Raw genomic sequence first — 24,104 nt, 5'->3', positions numbered from 1 at the left:
ATAGTCTAGAGACCTTTCCAGCAAGACCTCACTAGATGTGGCTCCATGACCTTGTGTTTCCAGAATGGTAAGCTAACATAAACCTCTTTTCTATGTTCTGCTTTGTGGCAGTGCATGTGTTGTAGTGGTGTAGAGCCCAGGGCCTTGTCCACACCAGACAAGTGCTTGACCACTGAGCTGTGCCTCCTGTCTCCATAGTACTGAATGCCGAAACCTCAAAATGCCTAATACAGGACATAAGCCTGTACATGAATGAAAACCTAAGAGCAAAAATAAAAGCCTGGTTTTGTTCTATACCCTGATGCCTGGCTGCAGACAGCTCTCTTTTGCTGCCTCTTCACTGTGGTAAGTAAGGGTAGCCAAGAAGGTTGGGGCTATGGCAAGCCAGGTCAAAGCTTCCGTCTTGTAAGAACTCAGCAACATAGAAATGTACCCCTGGCATCTACTGCTCCACTGGTTATGCTGCAGAACACCCGTGGACCAGGAAGAAGGGTGGGGTGAACTGTGCAGAGGTAGAGTGGCACACAATACATGTACTGCATAGAAACTGTTGGCTGTGGTGGGCACACAGAAGGGAGGTGGGTCACTCGAAAACACCCCGAGTGTAGCAGTCATGCCAACTGTTTCACATACCTGCAACCTCAGCACACGTGTTCTGGAGGTACAGCAATGCTACCAACCTCCCAGCAGGGCTGCCTGCACAGGTTAACACTGCCAGCCAGCATGCCCCAGGCAGGGCACCCCATGTGTAGCATATGGAGATACCAGGTGGGCAATGCAGAGATTCCTGCATGAACAGCTTCAGCAGGCTGCAAGCTGTGGAATTCACAGGAACTCAAATGGGAAAGTTTTAAGGAGACATTCAGACAATAATAGAGTGGACGAAATGAGGGTTGTGCAGGACCCATCAGAGGAATGTGCTGCCCAGCTTCCTAGAAATCAAACCTTCTTATAGGACTGTAATATAATAGGGAAAAGGCCTAAAACCTTTTCTTTTAAATGGCAAGCGAACTGCAAAGGTGAAAAAACACCTATCATCTCAGAACTCGATCTAGTGGCTGTAGCTGGTGGCTTTCTCCGAGGGTGGTGTAATTCTCAAGTTTGTAATTTGTCCTGGCATAAAAATATAAATATGATTCACCCACTCACATTCAATTTAACCCTTGCCAAGCTACAAGGGAGAGCAGCAATACAGTGTTTCAAACGGCCAATGTTGACGTGTGTCCGTTTCAACTGAAACAGACTGCTCCCTGTGACTCAGTTCCAAGTCAACACCTCAAACACACGTACACTGATGACGGCAGCACCTAAGACTTGTTAAATCAATCTCAATAAACTGTCTTCCACAAAGTCTTCTCGGAAATCATCATTTCGGCTTCACACTAGGCCTGGATTCACAAGTTCTCAACATTGCATGGTGGTGTCACACAAAACCCAATGTCCATGTTCTCTCAGCATAGCTCCTCCCAGACAGGTGCATTCTGAAACCTGACCACCCTCGTGACAACACGTCACATTTGTCTTCTTTAACCTAACAACAGACAAGCGAACCAAGCACTGGAGATGGCTCAGGGGTGAAGAGTACCAGCAGCTCTTCCAGAGGACCTGGGGTTTGTTCCCAGCATCCACACAGCAACGTAACAACTGCCTGTGACTTTAGTTACAAGGGATCTGCACTATATTCTGCAATCTGCCAGCCCCAGGCATTCACAAGGTACATATACAGACATGCAAGAACTACACAAACACATAAAAAATAAACTAAACACCACACCTAGTGTTTTAGCATCTGACCTACATTTTATCACTGCTTGTCACAGGAGGGGGAGGAGAAAGGACCCTCTGAGTTCACCTCTAGATGCCTAAGAGCCACTCTGCTGGCTGGGAAAGCGGAAATGCTAGGGCTGGGTGGGAAGGACAAGAAAAGCCGGTAGTGGGAAAGTGATGCCTGAAAGAATTGTGGTCCTTTCTGTCTGGGCGGAAGGATGACCACTGTTGCTTGTTAACCCTCACTGGCCAGTTCTCATAGTGAATGAGAAATGACTTGCCCACGAAGCAGAAGAAACCACTTTCCCCAGGCCCTGATCTACTCTGGGCTTTGCTTCTTGTCTGGTCCTCTTGCCCACAGCAGATGCCGCCTCTGCTATGGCTCCAGCAATTCTGGCCAATATCCTCTTAGGGCATTGCTACCTGCATGTAGGCTAACTTCATTTTTCCCGTTACATGCAAACTGACTTCTTTTGGCATGAGTTCTGTGGCTTTAACACATGAAGGCTCTATGGGGCCCCAGGCAGGACACCTCCTCGCTCGTCCCTCTGGTCACTCACACAGTCCTGACCTGACCCTGATTCTTAGAGACTGGCTTCTGCAACTACCTGTGTTGTGTGTGCTATCTCTCTTTTCTTGCTGACAGCGTTTTGTGGTCCTCATGTAACTCCATCTGAGTTATTCTGCAAGTTTCATTCTTTTTCAAGAAATATTTATTATACTTTACTTTATGTGTATGTATGTGTGCCTGCTTGTTTGTATGTATACCACAAACCAGTTATAGGCGGTTGTGAGCTGCCTTATGAATGCTGGGAAACAAACCTTGGTCCTCTGCAAGAGCAGCAAGTGCTCTTAACCACCGAGCCACCGCTTCAGCCTCAGGTTTCACTTTTCAAGAGTAAAGCCCCAGGGATAAAGTGGCTGGGTCACAGGATCCCACCACTCTTCCTTTATACTAGCCCTGGGAAGAGCTCCAGCATTACTCTGCCTCTGAGGCTCCAGAAAGGACTTGAGCCAAGGGTGGGGACATAGCAGGAAGACTTTCTGGGGAGTGCATAGTCTATCTGTCTTCCACAGCCCCGATACAGGAACAAAGGCCGGGACTCCGCATTGCCCAGCCCTTGTCTGTGGCTCTGACCCCCACTCTCAGCAGCAGCATCACTGTGGTCCTGATGGCACACGTATAACATTTGTGAGCAGTAAGAACACAACAGACAGAAAGGGGACATGTGTCCACGTGTCACCATCCATGGGTCCTATCACCATTTATGTGCTCCTAGGTCACACTCTTCTACACTAAACCGTTAATGTTTGTCATAACTGAAAAGGGTCCTGGTGACACCAGAGGCCTCTACCTCTTTCTACTGGGTCTGTACCAGGCCAACTGACTTTCTATGTGTCTGCCTAAGGGCAGCTTGCTTACCCACCCAGACCCACTGTCTACCAACAGCCCCACCCTGCTGTGGATCATGCTTTGGTTTCTAAACTGTTCTGTTAAGACTAAGGAGGCAGAGGGATTACTGAGCCTTCCATGTGCCCTGCTGGCGCCCACTGGTGAGGCACTACTTTTCCATGTCATCCACTGTTTGTGAATGAGTGTACCCTTCAGCTTAGATGGTGATTTAAAACCCAAAAGGAAACACTAGCCTTGAACTGCCTTTAGTGGTCCTCGCTGCATTTTGATGACTATGAGTGAGCTATAGATGTATTTTAGATGCTGCATTTCTGTAGTGTGTGTGTGTGTGTGTGTGTGTGTGTGTGTGTGTGTGTGTGTGTGTGTTGTTTACAGATAGAAAAGTCAAAACCCATGGTGCTATTGTTCCTTCCCGTTTCAAGTTCCATTTTGCTATTCAGCTGAAACTAGAGTCATTTTTCTTCTTTTATTGGGCAATGCTGGGGAATCAAACCCAGGGCCTTGTGTACACTGACTGTGTCTCAATCCATACCCTCAACCCCAGAGTTTTATGCTTCTTTATGCATTTATATTCAGAGTTTGCAACACATGGAAAACACATCCTACTGTACTTCTCACTGTGGGCATGGGGGATGGCTGCCATCAGTGTGCATGCAGCTCTGCACTTTCCCTGCAGGCTGCACTTTGAGCATGTATCACAAGAAGGCACGGCAGCACTGCTCTTGGCACAGGATCGTGAGTTGATTCCCTCACACATAAGGAAAGCACTTTCCTAGGCAATCCATGAGGTAGATTTGCTCTTCTCACCTACTTTTCAGGCCTTGGATATTTTCACATATACTCCTGTGTATCACAACTTGGAAACAATCATCTAGTAATTTTGGAAAATAAGGGGTTCCAAAAATCTCAAGTTTTCTATACTTCTGACACAAGTCAGGATGAGTTGAGAGGAGTCAAATGCAGACCAGGTTTAGAGTCATGAGATACTACTTCAGAAGCAGAGAAATCAGGAGAGGGATAGACTTCTCAGGGACCTTAGCAGGCTTTGAGCAAGAGGGAACACAGGTTCTCCCACTGTGCACACCCTGGCTATTTCTAGAATGGGTTTGCCCTCAACAGTAACATGGCTGGAGGTAAGACACAGCACACTGAAGACCAACCTGAAGTTAAAGAAGATGCGGTTTGTGGTGAGATACTGTGTACCCTAATAAACTTGCCTGAGGATCCGAGGACAGAGCCAGCCACTAGATTAGACATAGGGGTCAGACAGTGGTGGCATACACCCTTAATCCTATCACTCGGGAGACAGAGATCTGTCTGGATCTCTGTGAGTTCACGGCCACAATGGAAACAGAGCCAGGCAGTGGTGGCACACACTTTTTTAATCCCAGTACTGGGGAGCACATACTCCTTTAATCCCAGGAAGTGACGGCAGCGCAGAGAAAGGTACATAAGGTGTGAGAAACAGGAACTAAAGCAGTTCAGCTGGGATCCTTTTGGGTGAGGACTCAGAGGCTTTCAGTGTGAGGATTGATGGAAACAGGATCAGTTGAGGAGTTGGCGAGGTGAGGTTGGCTGTGGCTTGTGCTGTGTCTCTGATCTTTCAAATTTCACCCCCGATATCTGGCTCTGGGTTCTTTTTTTTTTTTTTTTTTAAATAAGACCATTAGAAATTAAAACAACAAGGTTACAGTGGAACTATAATCTGGCTGTTTCAGAAAGGCCACGTGGGCAGCCCTGTTTTGCATCAGACAGTCTGCAGTCTTTTAAACATTCAGAGGAACAGAGCTTCTTATCATTTTCTTTTATTATGGCCCCATGCTGGTACCTATAACACCAAACACTTGTGTGACCTTCATAAGCAGAGCCTCAATCAGAGAACAAAAGGACAGATCCACAGGAAAGTGGAGAACCCCACACTAACATAAGGGACTTCTGAGGACACGAGTAGGAAGAAGAAAACACTCGAGACCCAGGAATCCACCAGGGCTCAAATCTTACTTACTTTTCTATCAAATCCAGTGTGACTCCAGGCACCAGACTAACACATTTCTGCATGCAAAACCTGCAGAGAAAGGAGAGGACATGAGAGGCAAGAACGGAACACTGAACTTGAAGACCATCCAGCAGTAAAAATACAAGTTTCAACACACTGCTTCCTCAGTACTGGTATCTTTTAGGTTTAAGAAGCAAGCCTCAGCTGGCGGTGGTGGTGCACACACCTTTAATCCCAGCACTCTGGAAGCAGAGGCAAGTGGATCTCTGTGAGTTCGAGGCCAGCCTAGTATACAGAGTGAGTTCCAGGACAGTCAGGATACACAGAGAAGCCCTGTCTGAAAAAGAACAAAAGAAACAAGCCTCACTGCCACTGTGCCAAGGCTGCAAGACTGTAGAGCAGCATCTGGAGCCAGCAGCTGCATGCAGTTAATGGAGCCTTGTCCCTGGAGAGCATCAAGGAGCTGAGACTCAGAGCAAGGCTTCAGCTAAGAACTGCTGGAGTAGACTGGACTCCCTGACTCTGCCTTTCTTCCTTCTTAAAGTGAGGAGCGGGGGTGGGGGTGGGGTGGGGGGTGGGGAGAGTAGTGCTGGGGAGTGGATGCATGCCTTCAAGGCACATAAGTGCCACTTAGAGAAGACAAAGGAACAGGGATTCAATTATACCATTTTAATCATCAAAAAGTCAAAGGAGCCAGAGCTGAGAGACTTCTCATCTGTGGACAAATCCACCCTCAAAAGCAAGAACGGAAGTGGCAGGGCTTTATCTAATTTGTGTGTGCTGACAGAAGGCAAGAAGCCATCTTTCTCCCCCTCCTGTTAGAACCATTGGCACATAGCAGAACAGGATCAATGACAGCACTGAAGAAGGCGGCAGCTCAGTGGGAGAAACGTAAAATGCTTGCACTACCTGTTTAAAATTAAGAGCAGTAACCCCTTCAAAAGCTGCAGTAGGAGCACAGCACATGAGACGGCCCCAATCTAGGATGACTCCATTTACAGTTTTCAGTGCAGTGTGCAGGGCCTGGCTTTCACCTCTGACCCACTGACAATGGCCCACATGCTTGTGCTACAGGCGACAGTGAGTGGCAGCTCTCAGGCAGCCCAGCATCACTGGTAGAAACTAATGATGCTCTCTACTTCTCTCTCAGCCAGGAGCTAAGCTAGGACACTCTGCAGCTTGTGTGTTTTCCAGTTATGATGCCTGCACCTTACAACGGGTTCACCAGGACACTTGTAAAATGCATGTACACCTATCACCAATAGACACTGTGTTCAGTACAAAGATCAGGGAGACAAGGACGAAAACCCTTTGTGAGTGGTAGGCTTAGAGGACAGGGGAGCAGTGGGATAAGAGGGGAAGAAAACAGAGAGGAACAGAAAGATACAGAAGCAGAAAGACACCAAGGTAACATACAAATAGTATATGCCAAGTAAATGGCTCCTGCCCAGGACATGGAGCACAACTGCCCAGCCATGTTCTCTGTTCTCAAGAAACAAGTCTCAGCTCAAGCAGTGGGAGAAAGCTTGCTTTTGGTTGAGCTGCCACAGCCAGTGTTCTATGGTTCAAAGAGCAACACAAATTAACCTGGGGGCCACATTTCTCTGACTGTAGGGGAAGCTCCTTTACAGTCTAAGGGAGCTGGAAAGCTGAATACAGTCAAGCTGGTGGCTGGACTCTGAGTAGCTATATCCTTCTGCTGACATTCCAAGAGCTCTGCTCAGCCCCCTGCAAGCATCTTACATCCTTGGAGTCAGCATGGATGTACACAGCTCCAACAGCATCAAGATCTCCTGCTGGATAAGCATGACCAACAGGAGACACATTTGGGGGTCTGAGTCCTGTGAGCCACACTCCTCATTGTTTTGTCTCCTCATCCATAATGGATTTATTGACTGGGAAGTCTGGAGCCCAGGAATGACAGGATCATTTGTATCAGATTAATTCCTATGTCAAAAGCAATAATAAATTCCAGACAAAATATTAAAAACAACCACTTGGAGACAGGCGGTGGTGGCGCACGCCTTTAATTCCAGCACTTAGGAGGCAGAGGCAGGCTGATCTCTGTGAGTTTGAGGCCAGCCTGATCTACAGAACAAGTTCCAGGAAAGGCTCCAAAAGCTACACTGCCTCAAAAAAACCAAACAATAAAATAAAACACACACACACACACACACACACACACACACACACACACACACACAAAAAAAAAAAAAACAACCACTTGGTAATTCCAAAGAACAAACAGGAGAGAAACTGGAAGTGCTATAACCTTGGCAAAGGATGAGCCACCTGTTGGGCTACACATTCACACAACATATGGGGACAGCGGGAGCAGTCTCCCTAGGGTGAGGATCAGGGATCAGCAGGGAAGGCTGCCAGGAAATTGCGAGCAATAACCTTAGACTGGAGGGAGCCAAACCTTCCTCTAGCACTGGCTGACTCATGAACTACAGACAGGATGTGACTGCAAGGATCCCTGTGGCAATGGGAGGCTGCAAGTATTAATTGGGAGTGCAGGGCTCTTGCCCCAAGAAGGCAGAGGAAGGCCTCATTTCACCAATTAGAGGTCCTGAGAAGCCTCAGGGCTTTCAATGGACTCCCAGAGGGATCCTGCCTTAGTCACGTGCTGTATTCCAGGATCAAGAGTGACACTCTGTAGCTAGGAACAAAGCCAAAGAGGTCAGTCCCACACCAAGCTTCTGGGGAGATCAGTCCAATCCTACCGTCCACCCCCACCCCCACCCAACTGGGCTGACACTGCTCTAAGGAAGAGAGCAGAAGCAGCTTTTTGCACTTCCAAAATGGGTGGCATAATGTCAAAAGCCAGAGAAAACATCAAAACAGACAGATTTTGGAATTGATAGATACTTTGTTATAAAAGCCTAATCTGATTATTGACTGGGAGATTGGCAATTTTATAACAGCAAAAAGGTACAGTTCTCTTAAATATGGAATTAAAGCAAAGACATTTAAACTAACCAGGCTATGGTCACTTGAAGAGCAGCATGCTTAAGTCACAAAGTTCCCTCACCAATAGCATCAACTCTCCAAACCAGAACAACAACTGGTCTCACCTTTCATTCTTTTTTCTTCTATATGAGGGTGTTCCTGGACAATGAAGGCCAAGGATAAACTGAAGAAACAAAATGACTCAATGCTGGGCATGGTGGCTCACACCTTTAATCTCAGCACCTAGGAGTCAGAGGCAGGCAGATCTCTGTGAGTTTGAGGCCAGTCCAGTCTACAAACCAAATTCCAGGACAGACAGGGCTACATAGAAAGACTGCCTTAAGAAAACAAAAAACAAAAAACCCTCAAATGATCCTTAAAACTGGCCAGGTATGGTGAATTACACTTGTCAACCAAAGATTTGGGAAACTGAGACAGGAGGGTCATTTCAAGTTCAAGGCCAGCCTGGGCTATGGAGTGAAAGCTTATCTAAAATATTAAATGAAATAAAATAGTCAAATAGCTGAAAGTTGCTCATGTTCTTCTTTGGAGGCTGTCGCCCTGTGTCTCATGTGAGTGTTTACTCCTCCCCATGAAGTAAGAGGCAGCACCCATTCTACAGATGGAGGACACCAGAGTGAAGTTCAAGAGTCCTGAGGACAGCTGGTCAAAGTAGTACGAACCTGAAGTTCTGGATATTTGGGAGGCTGAGACAGGAATACTGCTGAGCCCAGGAGTTCAAAGCCAGCCTGGGCAGCACAGCAAGGCCAGTTTCAACAACTAAACGAAATCAAGCCAAACCAAAAACCAACAAAGACAATCCACTGAAAACAAGGAATACAGAGGCTTTTCATAAACAGACCACTTTCAAAGAAATAAGCAGAACAAGCAGGAGGCAGGAGGACCATGGAAGGGGATGCTTAACTTACTGAAGAAAAGTAACTTGGAACCAGAATTTCACACCCAGCCAAACTGCCATTTAACTGTGCAGGGGCAAGTGTTCTCGGGCACATCCAGCATCAAGAAGTGTATGGAAGAGAGCTGTGGGTCACACTGGCGTTAGAGGGCAAGGGGGAACCCCGAGGTGGGGAAAGATACACAGGAAGTGCTTTGGAACCTCTGTGAGGGGCGCTGTCTTCAAAAGAAAATAAACACAAACAAAAGGAAAGCGATGTCTACTGACCCCGAACTGCAAAGTCAGATAACACCAGCCAAGAGGACTCCTCTGTGGAAGCTCCACCACCAAGGGCCGCTGTTTTGAACAAAGTGGTGACACAAACCAGGCTAAGCATCCAAACAGCCTCGCACGCACGTCGGGCGGCATCTACACAGCAGTCAGAAACTGGGCTGTTTATTCTGCCTTCCAGGAACCAGCCAGAGGAGACACCACTTCCCCCAGCAGGCCAGCTGCAGCCTGCCACCAACAATCAGGTTCCAGCCTGCTTTAATCCTTACACCAGAAGTGACCTGAGGCTAACCAATCCCTTTTCTATTCTCTGCTTCACAAGGAACTCTGACTCCTCTTTGGTCTTTGCTTCTGCTCTCTGCAGCTCTGTTCTGTCTATAAAACCCTTTGCTCTGTTCCACTCACAGAAACATTGTTATAAAACTAAGGCAAATGGAAAAGCAGGGAAATCCAGGGGGGACGTGAGCAGGGAAAGGTGCCCCTCACTTTAAGTCCAACGGAGCAGCAAAAGTTCCAGCTCCACTGCCAGCTGGTGAGTCGACCGGCCAGCTGCAAACCTGATTATTTGCTAGGAATTATCACCAGAAACCCCACTGAGGAGGAAAGGACATTGCTAAGCACCTTGTGTGGCCCTAGTGGCTCCTGATTTCACCTTGTCAGATTATAATTCCACTCAAGGCATTACCAGAGCCACCTCATGTATCAAATAAAAGAGAGAAGAAGCAAACAGTTCTTAGCAAGCTCAGAAATGTAAGTGGTATATGTGGCTAATGCTAAGACAGTTATCTGAGTCTCCCTCACGAGCCTGTACCGCTACCACACTTGGGTATGTCTTCCTTTCTGGGAGAAGCTCAGAGCCATACTCTTAGGTATGGTCTTTCTCCTTTATGTGTTTTGCTTTCTCCTAACCCAATGGGGACTCTTTAGGCTGCTGAGGATGGCAGAGTAGAGCTGTGTCTCTGTACCCTCACACTGACAGGATGCCTAATTACTGACTCAAAAATAAAGCCTAGCTGGAAAGATGGCTAAAAGAACCGGCTGCTCTCCCAGAGGCCCCAGGTTTGACTCTCAGCACCCATATGGCAGCTCACCACTATCCGTAACCACAAGTCCCATGGGATCCAGGGACACTAGGCACACAAGTGCTGCACTAGACATACTTGTAGGACACTAGGCACACAAGTGCTGCACTAGACATACTTGTAGGACACTAGGCACACAAGTGCTGCACTAGACATATTTGTAGGCAAAACACCAACACACATTAAGTAAGCAAATGAACAAATTGACAATGCCAGCCAGTTGGACAGGGTGGATTTCTCCTGTAACCCAAGCTCTCAGGAGGCTAAAGCAGAAGGACTGCTGCCAGTTCAATGCCAGCCTAGATTACAGAGTGAGTGCTAGGCCAATTTGGGGTACAGAGTAAGACCTTGTCTCAAATGAACCTACCAAGTAAGATCTCCAGACTGTTTTTACTTTCCACCTTGATGCTAATTTACAAACTTTAGGTGTCTCTTTGACTGTATAGAATGGCTTCCCAATGGCAGCTTCTAGGCCCATTGCCAGGACTAGACACAGGTTAAGGAAGGAACTGGTGTTTTCTCTGCTGTAGAACCAGGTGAGCTAGCAGAAAAATGAATCCTTTCATTAGCAAGTGAAACTCTGGCCAGCTTGAGTGTGGAGAGCATGTGGCTCTGGCAGGCCTTACCCTTCTCTGCCATCCCCTCTGCCTTGCTAAAAACTATTAGATTACATTCCTAAAGCTACAAGGTCTAGCACTTTATTTGGATACTTCCTCCTCCCGAGGCTGACTATCAAAGTTCAGCTATCAAAAGCTCCCTTTGGTTCACCTAATTAACATGCCCAATTAAAATTAAACACCTAACCCTAACACAGGGTTTCCATTCCCCCTTTACCTTTATAAACCACCATTTGCCTATGGGTCACATCTGTCTCTCTATCCAGAGACAGTCCTTTGTCCCCCCGGGACAGATACCCCTGTCTCCTCTCCCTTCTCCCTTGTCCTTTATCTCTTGTCTTTGTCCCTTATCCCTGCCCTCTGCCCCACTGGGGTAACTAAATCTCCTCTGTACTGAGAGCTTGGTCTTGGGGTGTCCTGAGCCGATGCTTTTACTTTGAGTAAGAGACAGAGAGGCTGGGAAGCAGCAGGCAGCAAGGGTGCTGCTCCCCAGACACCACACTGTCTATTGTTTTAGTATTTTCTCACCACTGTTTCAAATGGTTGAAACATGTCTTCCAATAAAAAGAAAAGGCAGTCAATACAGGCAGCAGACGGGCGGAAAACCTTTCAGGGCTATCTACTTTACAAAGCTGCTACATCTCAAGGGTGCAAACTTTCAAAGGTGCACCCCTGCCTCCCCACACCTAGCCCCTTCATGTTTCCCCTGAGGCTATCAACAGCTGCAACACCCCTTCCCACGGAGGCAACTTCTTCTGGGGAGGAAACTTAGAACACACATTGCCCAGTGGAATGCTCCCACATGGCAGAACAGAGGAGTCCCTTCATGGAACTGTCCCCTAGTCTGTGACAGCTTCAGGCTCCTTGTTCCTCAGTCCAACTTATACCTAGTAAACAAGTCACCTGGAGTACGTGCACACTGCGCATGGACTCGGACTAGAAACGGTACCAGACTACTGAAGGAAGCACAGAGTCAGAGGCCCACATGCAGAACTCTGACCTTCACACCTTCTCATTTAGGGCAATGCTTCTTGACTGCACACTGATGGGAAATGGCCATGCAGCAGCAGCTACCATCCCCTGGAAATCACAACACCGTGCTAGAGAGAAGACAGTCAACAGCAGACAGGCGCAGACCCCATAAGTACACTTGGTGTGCATCACAGACAGGTGTGCCATCATCTACCTCGGTCTAGGAGGTAGGGTAGCTTTATGGTAGAAGTTTTGGATGGACTCTAAAACTTGTTTAAAAAAAATACATGATTCTTTTAAATTCCAAAGAACCAACTACTTAGACCCTAACCTGTCATGATCATTTATCTCACTTCTCTTTCTGCCACCTGATCTGTCCTTTCCGTATTAAGAAGTGTCACACAAAGTTCTAGGACTGTCACAAGCAGGAGGTTGGAGATCACCTGGACAAAGCAGACAGAAGGGCACCACACAGCCCACTTACCATTCAGTGGCAGCGGAGAGAGGCCTGACCCTGGGGAAGACTGGCCAGAGGCATGCTGAGAGCAGCACAGCATGAGGGTCCCTAACGCAGGGACTGAGATGAGGTCACCACAGAGCTCTGAAACTGCTGTAGTACTAATGGCCCAGAGCCAAGGCTGACTCTCATCCAAGTTCAAGTGAGAAAAGAAATTGGCTGGGAGAGATCTGAAGCAGGCTGGGACCACATACTCCTTCCCCACGTACAGGAAGGGCCAGCACTTGCAAAGATCAGGTTAGGAGACCAGAGAGATTGCTCTCCCTTCCTTTGCTATTGTGATAGGCCTTGCCTACAAGGAAACTCTTGAGTGCTGAAGCTGGGACACAGTCAGATGGGTTGTCCAAGTCCCCGTTGGTTCAGAGTTTATTTCACATTTTAATCTCTGGCTAACCTTCACAAAGGTCTCCCAGGAAACACTAATGGTTTTTTGTTTTGTTTTGTTGTTGTTTTTCAGCTGCTCTGAGTTCCCAGGAGAGAAAGAGCCACAAACTCAGAATTATCAAGCCAGGCAGAGTGATACAGGCCTATCTGTAACTCCAGGACTTGGGATGCTGATGCAGGAGGATCAAGAAGTATTATAGCTTGGGCTACATGCTGAGGCCCTGGCTCACGCAAGCAAATAACAGCATCTATAAGCAGGGCCCTTTTTGAAAAAGTTCAATGTAATTTAAACCTAGACATTCCCCCTGTTAATTTATTGGCAGGAATAGAGGAGGGAAATGGGGACAGAACCCAAGCCTTCAAACATGCTCCACCACTGAGCATTATCTTCAGTCTCATTAAAAATTGGAAAATCTCCCAGTGACTTTTTGACTGATTCAGGTCTAACTCCTGATAGCCATACAAAAAAAAAAAAAAAAGACCACACAAAAGCAAGGGGAGGGTGACCTGTGTTAGAGCAGGGGCAAAAGGCAAGACCCAAGATGTGTGGCCAAAGACAAAACAGTGTTTTTACTTGCCAATTAAAAGTTAATTAATGGAAACATTTGTCATTTAGAAAAGAGCTAAAGCAAGAAGGAAACACTCATGTCTCCACCTGCCGGTGCTGGCACCTCTCCTCCAGCTCGGGGCAACCAAAGATGTCAGTGCTCAGTCCTCTACCGAGTCTTCTATTCTAAGGCACCCGTCCTAAGGTGTCTATGCCTAAATCTCCTATCATGAAGGAATCTATCCTAGCATGTCCACCGCAAAGGTTCTGAGGTGCCTTCAAGTCAGAGTATAGAAGCTGGACTGCCTGACTGACGGACTTCACATCTGCCATTGTGACTCTTGTCCTCTACCAAAGAAAGGTGTCCAGAAGAGGCCTAAAGATACCCAGTGAATGGCTAAGTGATGGGCCAAGGTGAGAGCACACCTCTGACTTTATATATACTTCTCTGTTGCACATTCCTTCTAGGACCTAGGCTCTCGCCACTAAAGGCAAACTAAGTGCCCAGAACACATCTGAACATTAACATCTCTAACATAGATTTAACATCTTCCGAATGGACCATTCATCAATTATGCAGTTGGCAGGTACCAGACATTCAGCTGCTTTTATGACCGTAAGTGCATTGTCTTAACAGAAGCAGCTGGACATGATGATAATACAGCCGGTTTAGATTGTGTAGGGAAGTCCAGCCAGAGGCAAAGACAACTTTTATCGGAGAGCAAGCTTCCTACAGCAAATGAGAACCGCAGCCACAGTTAGACAGACGATGGACTTGAGTCTAGGTTCTCTGTGTGCTCCCTTTCACCAGCAGCAGAATGACTGGCCAGACAATAGCCTTTGGCTAGGAGGTGAAAAACTATTATGACAAGCAGTCAATTACTGATGTTCTGAGAACAGGCAATGAGGTCAGACTAGTCGCCAACTAAACTTAAATGTAGATTGTGTTGTATAGAAAGTATGTTATACATTTTGTCTTGTCCCCTTCCAACAGGTAGGGAGGTTGGTAATGTTTCCTCTGCTGTGCTCCTGGTCTGTGTTCCTGGTCAGCATCAGGTGTACTCCACTGGGTACAGAGGCTTCTGGAAGCAGATAAGCCAACTGGTGGAGAGGGCAGACCCTTTCTCAACAGCAATTCACACACTGTAAGCCACAAAACCTCAGACCATGTACAGACTCAAAACAGAGTCTGTCTAACACAACCTGAGATGGGACAATTTCTCTTTGGAAACAAGGCCAGAGTGTGCTGGAAATGACACATCTGTACACATGATACGGGGTAGTTTAACCTTCCAGCTTAGGAGCAACAGAGGTAAAGCTATATTTTCTGACATGCTAGTCCCATTCGAGAAACACATGTGGAGAATAATCCAGAACAAGGAGAAGTGGTGTGCTTTGGGAAGAGGAGCAGGAGTTTTGTCCCCTCAGAAACACTACTATTTTTTACTACTGGGCAAATGCTTAAGTAATTCTATTTATAAATATGATGGAATACTAAACTTGAAAGTAAAGTACCAGGGAATAATAAAGAGTGGTCACTGTCAGTCTGGAAACACAATATAAGGTACACGTTGTGTTACACAGTGTTGTGTTACATAGTGTTGTGTTACACAGTGTTGTGTTACATAGAGCGTGGGCAGGACAGACAGACAACACAAAACATGAGACTGTGCTGATCCTTTCAAGTTTTCCTTCCCATTGCTCGCTCCAGAACACTGTGCAGTAAGTGAGGGAAAAGGGGGGCTCCCTCCGGAGCCCACACAATGGCATGTGCATGTGGACACTGGAGCTGCAGGGTGAAGCGTGTCTCTGCCCTCTTCTTAGCCTCATGCCTTGCTTGTAGCACTTGGGTATACTGCAGCCAGAGGGATGATGCTCAGCTGGAAGAGCAGAGCCTTCTCTGAGAAGATGTAAACAAGGGACCTTAAACCGAGGCAGAGGCGGAGAAAACAGGTGGTAAGGAATAAGCCTGTGGGGAGCAAGGGATCCTTGAATGAACGTGTAAGGAGCTGATGAAGAACTGCCTGAGTGAATATACATTGTTGCATGAGCATGTGTCAGGGACCCCAATGCCTCAGACCCATGGGAACTGGCAAAGCCTTCCCAGGTCAGGCTTAGGGATTGGCAAAAGCCTTCCCCTGGTCCCTGTGTGGATGTAGATAGTCTGTGCAAAAATTTAGCCACCACAGCTTTCTCCTGTAGTATGACTACAACCTGAAACTGCTCCCCTACAGAGACCTCTCCCTGAAACTAGCTACAGTCTACTATGTGTAATAAAAACAGGCTGTGTAGTAGGTGTCCTCTATCAGAGCAAGCACAGCCCACCTGATCCTAGATTTTCTGTCTGTCACAACTCTACATCATTCCAGTCTGCTTTGCAGCAACAAACCCTTCAAGATGCACCACAAGCCAAACAGCAGAGCCAAAGGAAGAAGAATAGGGTGAAGAGGTGGCTGAAGACACCTTTGACCAAGCTGGACAACTTGAGTTGGATCCTAGGACCCACATGTTGAGAGAATGAAGCTAACATCCACAAGCTATCCTCCTACATGTGCACCAGTGAGATATATACACCCCATCCACAAAAATTAAATGTAAGGAAAAATTTAAAAAGTGGTTACAGACAAAGACAGGAGTAAAGGCTTGCCACAGCTCCCCAGGCCCCGCCCCACCTCTGGGAGCTAACACAAGCCTGTGCTTCTTCTGCTCAAAGCAGGGCTCCCTGTCCCTTGGAGGGGTGTGGCTTTGCTCTAGGCGGGTCACATTGCATGGAATGGTAAAAGCAAGAAAAGGAAGATGTGGCCCCATGTAAGGGGAGATGTGAAGCCTGGATAAAGGGACAGTATACTAAGTGTGCGAGAGAGTGAGCAAGGAAAGCCACATTTTAGAGAATGGTTTAACTATTTAAAAGCTTTCCATGCCAGAGGGGAAGAGAAAGGAAAGACTAATATCTTGAAGATAGATGCTGTGTCCGGTCTTCACATTCCTGTGGCATCTTGTGATCCCTTGCATAATAAGTCCTCAGGGCAAGCTATATCACAGCACTGTGAGGGGCAGCCCTGCTCAGCCCACAGAGAAGCCTGTGAGCTCTAGGAAGAATATAAGCTGGTTCTGGGGAAGCAGCAGCAGGCAAATGGTGAAAGCAGGCAGGGGTGGGCACCCAGTAGGCTCAGCTGTAAGTCAGGCTGCAATACTGGGCAGCTGCAGGTTAACACCTAGCTCCCAACCAATCACATGGCTCATGCATCCCGACTTATGGCTGCTTTGACTGGCCCTGGTGATTAGCAAAGACACATATGAAACCATGTTGGAAGTACCTTGTAAATTACAGTGTATTATGCAATTAATAAATACAGGCTGACACAGACCTCACAGCTCCCATTCCACAGTACTTCCTGGACAGCTGCACTGCCTCTCTATTGCTGGGACACAGAGTGTTATCTTCACAGAGAAACTGGCTCACCCAAGGGAAAGAATGAGATAGCATTCAGACTCGCAGAGTTTCTGTTTTCTCAGAGAGCCACACTAACATGGGCTGTTTCTAATAGACCATCAATCAGCGTTCCCTTCATGGGACAGGTGGACAAGCAAGGTGGTGTGTATAGCAGGACAAGCAAGGTGGTGCGTATGGCCTGAGAAGAGCTTTGCCACATAATGGCTCACTAAAGGTACCAGTACCACAGAGCAGAACCTAGCTGGCAGAGGCCACAGTACTCCAAGTGTTCAATTCCAACTCTGGCCAGCAGTAGTTGGCCAGCAAGGTTAGCCCCAGTGGCTTTCCCTGGAAGGTGGGATAGGCACAAATCAAAATAAAGGGAGGAGCCTTCCAATAAGCATCAAGGCTAACAACTGGCATGGGAGTGAGAAAGAAAGAGAAAAATTGCCCCATAAAAGAAAGAGATGCTTTTAAGTGACTGCTTCCTCATGCACTCACAGAATATACTGCTCCTTACCAGCATGCACATTAAAACCTCCTTCTGGAGATGCAGCTCACTGTGGCATAAGTCAGCCTGACTGCAGCACCTCTTCCCCGAAGTTCCTCCAGCAATCCCCTGGGTGCACTGGTGACAAACTGTGCAGAAGTTGCAGCATCACGAGGCATAAAGGGGCCCAGCCTGGCTGGGGCAGGCTTCAGCCAGGTGGCCTCATCAACAATAGCCATCGGGCTCAAAATGCCACTGTCTCTGACAGGAGAGATCTGGGACAGATCCTCTGTGCTTGCTCACATTGTGGTGGAGGGCTCTGCTCACTACGAATGGCATGCGTCCAAGCACAAGATGAAATTATTGAGGCAGAGTGGTGGTGAAAACTAGGACTTGCAAGCCCAGGGAGTCTTGGGTTCAAATCCCAGCTTTGCCATTGGCCGACTGGAGAACTCAGTGGTTAACTTCTCATATCCCTCTGTTTTAACTCATGAGAATAACAGACATCTAAAACCAGAATTGTGGAGATTAAACAAACAAAAAGCCTTAATTTGGTATATCATGAAAATCAAACACAGTTTCTTTCATACACTCACTTCTCAACAATGAAGAGACAGCAAGAGGACACTTAAGGCACAGGAAGTGGAGAGGCAGTGTGCTAAGAAGACCCTGGTGGGAGCCACATTTACACCATGTCCACTCTGGGCAAGAGCCAGGCACCCCACAGAAGGGCCAGGGCAGGAAGGGCAGCTCCAGAGCCAAACAGCATCACAAGCTAGACCTGGGGATCAGCCAGGATCTCAGCCTAATGAGGTCTTCAGGAATGACTGATTAACATTGGTCTTTGATATCTGGAGAGGGCAAGACCAAAGGCAAAGGTTTATATTTGCTTAAGAATCAGCATCAGGGCTGATAATATAGCTTAGTCAGTAAACTTCTAGCATGCATGAAGCGCAGTGTTCAATACACACACACACACACACACACACACACACACACACACACACACACACCAGAGGCATGCACATATGCATGTGAACACATACATAAAAATGATCAAGGACAGGTACCAACCCTGGTTCAGAGTCCATGATCCAGGGCCTCACTATTGGGTAGGCTCCCTAAGGTCCTGTAGCCATAAGTGAAGTAAATATGCTAAAGAGCCTGGGAGCAAGCATCTCATCTTTGATCTGGCTTTCTGCCAAGATCTGTTCTTACGCCAACATACCAGGGACAGTCCCAAATAGACCCTAAGGGGAAAGCAACTTCTCACAAGGCAGTTAACAGTGTGGGATCTGTACCCACACTACCTGCTACACCTTTCCCCATGCCAAGAACATCTTTTAATTTTTCACTTCCTTTATTTGTCCTATCTTTTTCTTTCTCTTTTCCTGCTTACTTACTTTGGAGAGGAGACAGCTGGACGAGGGTAACATGTACCTAATGGGAGTGCTTTCCACTCTGCACTGTACATGATGCCCAGGCAGTCCTTAGCCTTCACTCCCGTGAAGCAGGGGCCAAGAGGGCTACTGCCTCTTCCGACTCTCCCAGCATCAAGTCTCCTTTGTGAGGTGGATGGAGGGCTCCAGCTGCTTTGAGCCAATGGCATAGCAGCATGGCTTCTTAAAGAACGATTTATAACTGATAATTTTATCTGCATATAAAAGAAACTAATAATATAAACTATCTGGACCCTTATCTTATAAGCACTGGGTGCTCATTCCTGGGCAGAGCCCGTGCCACACTGACCCCGGTCCACATCCATGCTCTCCCAATTAGGTTTTAATTTCCTGGATGGCTATTGTGGTCTGAATATACACACTGCCCTGAACTGTTCAACAGAGGACTAGGATCTGGTGTGAGGAATGAGAACGGGCCTTCAGATCATCTCTGCCTTAGAGGACTGCAGTGATCCAGTTAGGCCTTTCTCTTCCCTCGTGATGCTCTCCACCATGTGAGGACACTGTTTTCACCCTCTCTAGATGGTGCTTCACCCAAACTCACTGCACAGCGTGTCTGCTGATGCCTTCACCTTGGGATGCCCACACCTGTCTTGTATGTAGCGACAGCAAGTGAACATACAAGGGCATATGTGTAATATATTTTAGTCACTCTATATGGCAACTTTCATATAGTTTTTCACTCAGGAACCTCATCCTGTTTCTCATGTCCTGGGGACCATCTCTGCCCTCTGATACTCAAAGGTCCTGGGCTGTCTATCCTCTAAGCTTGACGTCAGGCCTATGGCCAGCACAGGAGCATCTACACAGGATTCCCTCCTCCACCTACTCCCTCCAATGCAACCTCATCCATCACAGGAGGCCCCAACAGAGAAGACACTGTGTTCCATCCCCTTCTTATTGTCAAAGCACTGATGAAAGTGTGTCCCTCTCCCTTTAAATCCCCGTTCCCAGCAGACAGCCACTTGGACTCATATATCCTTATCATCTGTGCACTCACAAGGCTGGCTACCTCAAAGTTGCCGACAATGGAAACAAGGTTAACAAAAGTAAGAACTAGTGCCCTCTGTGGCAGCCCAGCCACGTGGTGCATGGAAGTGATGAAAGTGGCCTTTGAGGCTTTCTGAAGCCCGTCCTGTGTCATTAAAATGGACAGCAGTAGCATGGATAGCAAGAAGTCAGGAAAACAGGCTAACTGTCTCCAAGATCCATTCAGAGCACTTTAAAACAATGGTGCAGTGCTGTGCTACCATCTGCACAGGTCCTACATGGCAGCACAGCCCTGGCATGCTAAAGATGTCATCTGAGAGGCACCTCAGTGCAACGCAGGTGAAAGGAAATGAGACTGCTTCTGCAGACCACCACCCGAAAAGTACCGCCATTCACTGACAGTGCTCATGAGTGTCCGTTATTAAACACACAGCCGTATGGACCAACAAGCTTCAATGAAACATGGCAATGTATAACTGATCAAAGTTGTCAGCCTATGCATACTATGTGCACATAAATCAGACAAGTAGTCAGACTGACATTAAAATGCCTAGATGTGCAGTCTGAAGACACAAATGTGCAAGTAAGCAGCCCAGAAGCAATTGTTCTATAAATATGAGGTCATTTAGATGCTTTGCAGGCACAATTTCCAACAAGGACCAGAACTAATTTGAAACAAGGTGATGATGGTTGGTACCCTAACAGCAGACAATAAGTTGCTCTCCTACCATTGTCTGATGCCAGTGAGGAGGACAGGGAGGCAGGGAGGGAGCAGGTTTCCTGGAATCACTTCACTATCACAGTACCGTGAGAACCCTATTGTGAGCCAAACTGCATGCAACCTTAATTCTCTTCTGAACACACTTATGTCGAGAGGGTGTTCTGTTCATATGCCGCTCTTCAGCTATCTTCATACACAACCCCAGGTGCTGGTGCAGTCAACCTTGACAAAGACTCCAGATGCAATAAACTGCCCACTGAGAGCACTCCCGATAATGTGCTCCATGTTATATTAATTAACACAGGAGAGGAGTGTGAGCCAAAAGAAAATTAGAAGACAGACAAGCTTCAAGTCAGGAACCAGAAATCAAAAGACAACTGTTCTGTAGATAGAAACATTCACTCACTAGGTATCTTTATGGGGAAATAGCATGCTTTGCAAAGGACTTAGGTGCCTACAATTGGGTCAGTGCAGCCACCGTTGCTTGGCTCCCACTACTGTGAACTATGCTGGGCTTTGTGACAGCTCTGAGAAGTGAAAAGCTGGTCTTTAAAAATGCTGCCATTATGCCGGGCGGTGGTGGCGCACGCCTTTAATCCCAGCACTCGGGAGGCAGAGCCAGGTGGATCTCTGAGTTCGAAGCCAGCCTGGACTACCAAGTGAGTTCCAGGAAAGGCGCAAAGCTAAACAGAGAAACCCTGTCTCGAAAAACAACAAAAAAACAAACAAACAAAAATGCTGCCATTGTTCTGTCTACTGCTTCACATATGTGGGTACCCAGGAAAATTGTCCACAGTCCCAGGCTCCCCTACACCCCCAGACCCTGACAGCACATCTGTACTTACTCCTAGTTCTGGATGCTGAAAAGTCTCAAATCATAGAGTACTCTCCTGTGCCCCCATGCACATCTCCAACAGCGTCCTTCTGTGTTTTTACTCAGATATATGCTTGCACTTAAATGGCTGCTACTGTACAGTATTTGTGTTTAATTTATAAAAAAGCACTGTGCTATAAATCTATCACTATTTCTTATTTCTTCATTCAACATTTTGCATTTAAAAACACTGAAATCAACTTTAATGAGGTTCAATTTGCATATAATAAAATACACCAGTTTAAGACGGCAGTTTGCAGCTAGGACTGCTACCCTTCTGCAGTCCCCACAGTCCCCAGAGAGGACACTTAATTGCCCCTCACACCATCTGTAGACAGTCTCATGCCTGTGGGTGCGACCCTCGCAACTCTGGTTCTGTTTGCCTTTGTGTCCTCTGGTCACCAGGTAGCTCCCTGATTCTAACATAACATAAACCACCACTGTCATCTTTATAGCTTATGATGGTACCACTGCTCTTGGAGAACGTCTGTCAGCAGCAGCTGTTATCAGCCATTTCAATTTTAAAGGGTGGGGTGCTGCTGGTGTCACATTTGTGAGATCTCAAAATCCCATGTCATCTAGCTTTCTAGTTCTCTTCTTGCATATAGATTAAAAGAAGTGTTAATTTTTCTGTAAGGTATAATGAAGGGTGCAAGTTTCTTTGACTTTTTTTCTCTATATGCAACTTTAACCACCATTTCTGGAAAAATCGTCCTTCCTCATCAAATTATCTAGGCATCTTTGTCCAAAACCAATGTGCAGTTGGCATGCAGCATCACTGTCACGTGATGGTAGATTTATACTGAGCATAAAACACTGAGCCTTCCCCAAACTGTCCTGGCTATGACCTCTGTGCTTCTGTACGTTTCAAAGTTAAGATTTTAATTGGGACAGCACTAAGCCTATAGACAAAGCTGAAGAGAATTAACATTTAAAATTACTGAATCTTGGCTGCATGTGGTAAGAATGTATCTACAATCACAACACTTGGGAGGCTGAGGCAGGAGGATTGCCACTAACTTCAGGCCAGTCTCACACAAACCTACACACTTAAAGCTGGGTGTTCCCACCTTTACAGTGTCACTTTCTGCCTCATCGTTAATCTCTGTGATGTTTTAGTTTTGTAACCTTAGCTCTTCATGTATTTTGTTATATTTATTCACAAGTACTTTAGAATGTTAATGGAAACCAGGTAGTGGTTAGAAAAAAATAAAACAAGAGACTCCAACTGGCTTGGGAGCAATTATCTCAGGTCCTGGGGCCCTGCTATGGTAGACTGTTAGTTCCAGGGGCTCCCATTGCCTTCTCCATGACTTCCCACATATATAATTGTGTTATCTGTGAATACACTCTAGCTTCCTTTTTGGCAACATGTGTTCCTATCCCCCTCCCCCCCCCCAGCTTTCCTGAAATGCCTGTCCTCCCAGTATGGTGCTGAATAGGAAGTGATGGTGAGCCTCTCCCTGGGTCAGGGCTCAGAGACAATGATCAGCCTGTCTTACAACCCAGTCTAAAGCCAGCAGCAGTGTTCCCGTCTCTTCCTAGTATGCTAGCATGCGGAAGTACTGCCAGGGGTGGTCCAACTGTGTCACGTGCATTCTTAGCAGCTATGCAGAACTGTCACATGGTTTCTCCTTTATTATGCTGCATCTTGCTTTCCTGAGGGGAACCACTTGTGTAATCTGCACTTTATCATTTCTATGAATCCTCAGGTTTAATTTCCCAACACTGTGCTAACAAGTTTGATACCCCTTGTGATAGGCACATCCCGCCCCACAGCCAAGTCTGATTTTGCCGACTTAGCATGTGGCAAATAACATTCCACACCTTCTCTTTTCTAATGTCTGTACGAGGATGGACATTCTTTTCTTCAACAGTGACAAAACTCACCACACCCTTCCCTGACCCTTTCCCTCCTCAGTCTTCACTTTTGGACTAACTCTTTGAGCTGCATTTCATCGTTCATGTGCTTTCCCTGGAATTCAGCCTGAGCATATATCACTTCTCAAGTATTTTCAAGTTGCATGCCTGATGGCACACTGCTGTAACCCCAGCATGCAGGAGGCTAAGGCAGGATTGATTGCGAGTTCTAGGCTAGACCAAGGTACAGAGATGCTCTGTCTCAACATCAACAACAATAATAAGCTAAACAAAATAAATTTTAAGAAGTATTTCTTTTTTACCCCAAACCTTTTCTTTCTAAGTATGTTTTTGGTCATTAACTTTTTAAACTAGGGTTTGAGAAATGTGATGAGAACTGTCACCACAAGGTATGTCTCTCCCTCCCAGCATTTCTTTAAACCCTGTCCATTCATCATTGAGTTCCAACTATATTGTGTGGTCAGAGAACAAAGAAAACATGAAGGAGATCCTCTGGGTTTATTGATGTCTCCTTTGCAGTCTGGACATGGTTTATTTTATGAATGGCTGGCCATCTACGTGCAAAAATAATGCATACTCTTTCTTGTGTAGCTATAGATCTGGGTGATTAACCCTATTATTACAATCCTCTTTTTTGCTGGAACTTTCTATCTGGAGAGTTCTGAACTTGCTCCTGGCTTAAGTCTCACCTTATGTGTCAAGGTCACACTGTCAAGACTGTACCCTCCTGCGTTCTTGCTCCTTTCCACAGTGAAACACTTTGTTCTGCCCCCTTCGGTGCCACGGGGGACTCAACTTGGACTCTAGCCTCTGCTAGCTGC

The 24,104-nt window shown here is 46.7% G+C and overlaps 1 protein-coding gene across 3 annotated transcripts in view; it reads right to left on the bottom strand.

Annotated features, from left to right (window-relative positions):
• The window catches only part of Rptor (regulatory associated protein of MTOR complex 1), a 345,487-nt gene that overhangs the window by 136,512 nt on the left and 184,871 nt on the right, over positions 1-24,104 (bottom strand). For 2 of the 3 annotated variants that reach the window (XM_028853561.2, XM_037201582.1), the window contains exon 7: positions 5,187-5,246. In XM_028853561.2, coding sequence (XP_028709394.1) covers positions 5,187-5,246 — 60 coding nt within the window. Of the gene's footprint in view, positions 1-5,186; positions 5,247-8,254; positions 8,357-24,104 lie in introns of those variants that run through there. The other variant, XM_028853564.2, reaches the window with a different exon arrangement.

The sequence above is a fragment of the Peromyscus leucopus genome, chromosome 8b (assembly GCF_004664715.2).
Source record: "Peromyscus leucopus breed LL Stock chromosome 8b, UCI_PerLeu_2.1, whole genome shotgun sequence".
In the NCBI taxonomy this organism is placed as follows: Eukaryota; Metazoa; Chordata; class Mammalia; order Rodentia; family Cricetidae; genus Peromyscus; species Peromyscus leucopus.
The sequence above is the reverse complement of the archived record's forward strand: the minus strand, read 5'-3'. Positions and strand labels throughout refer to the sequence as shown.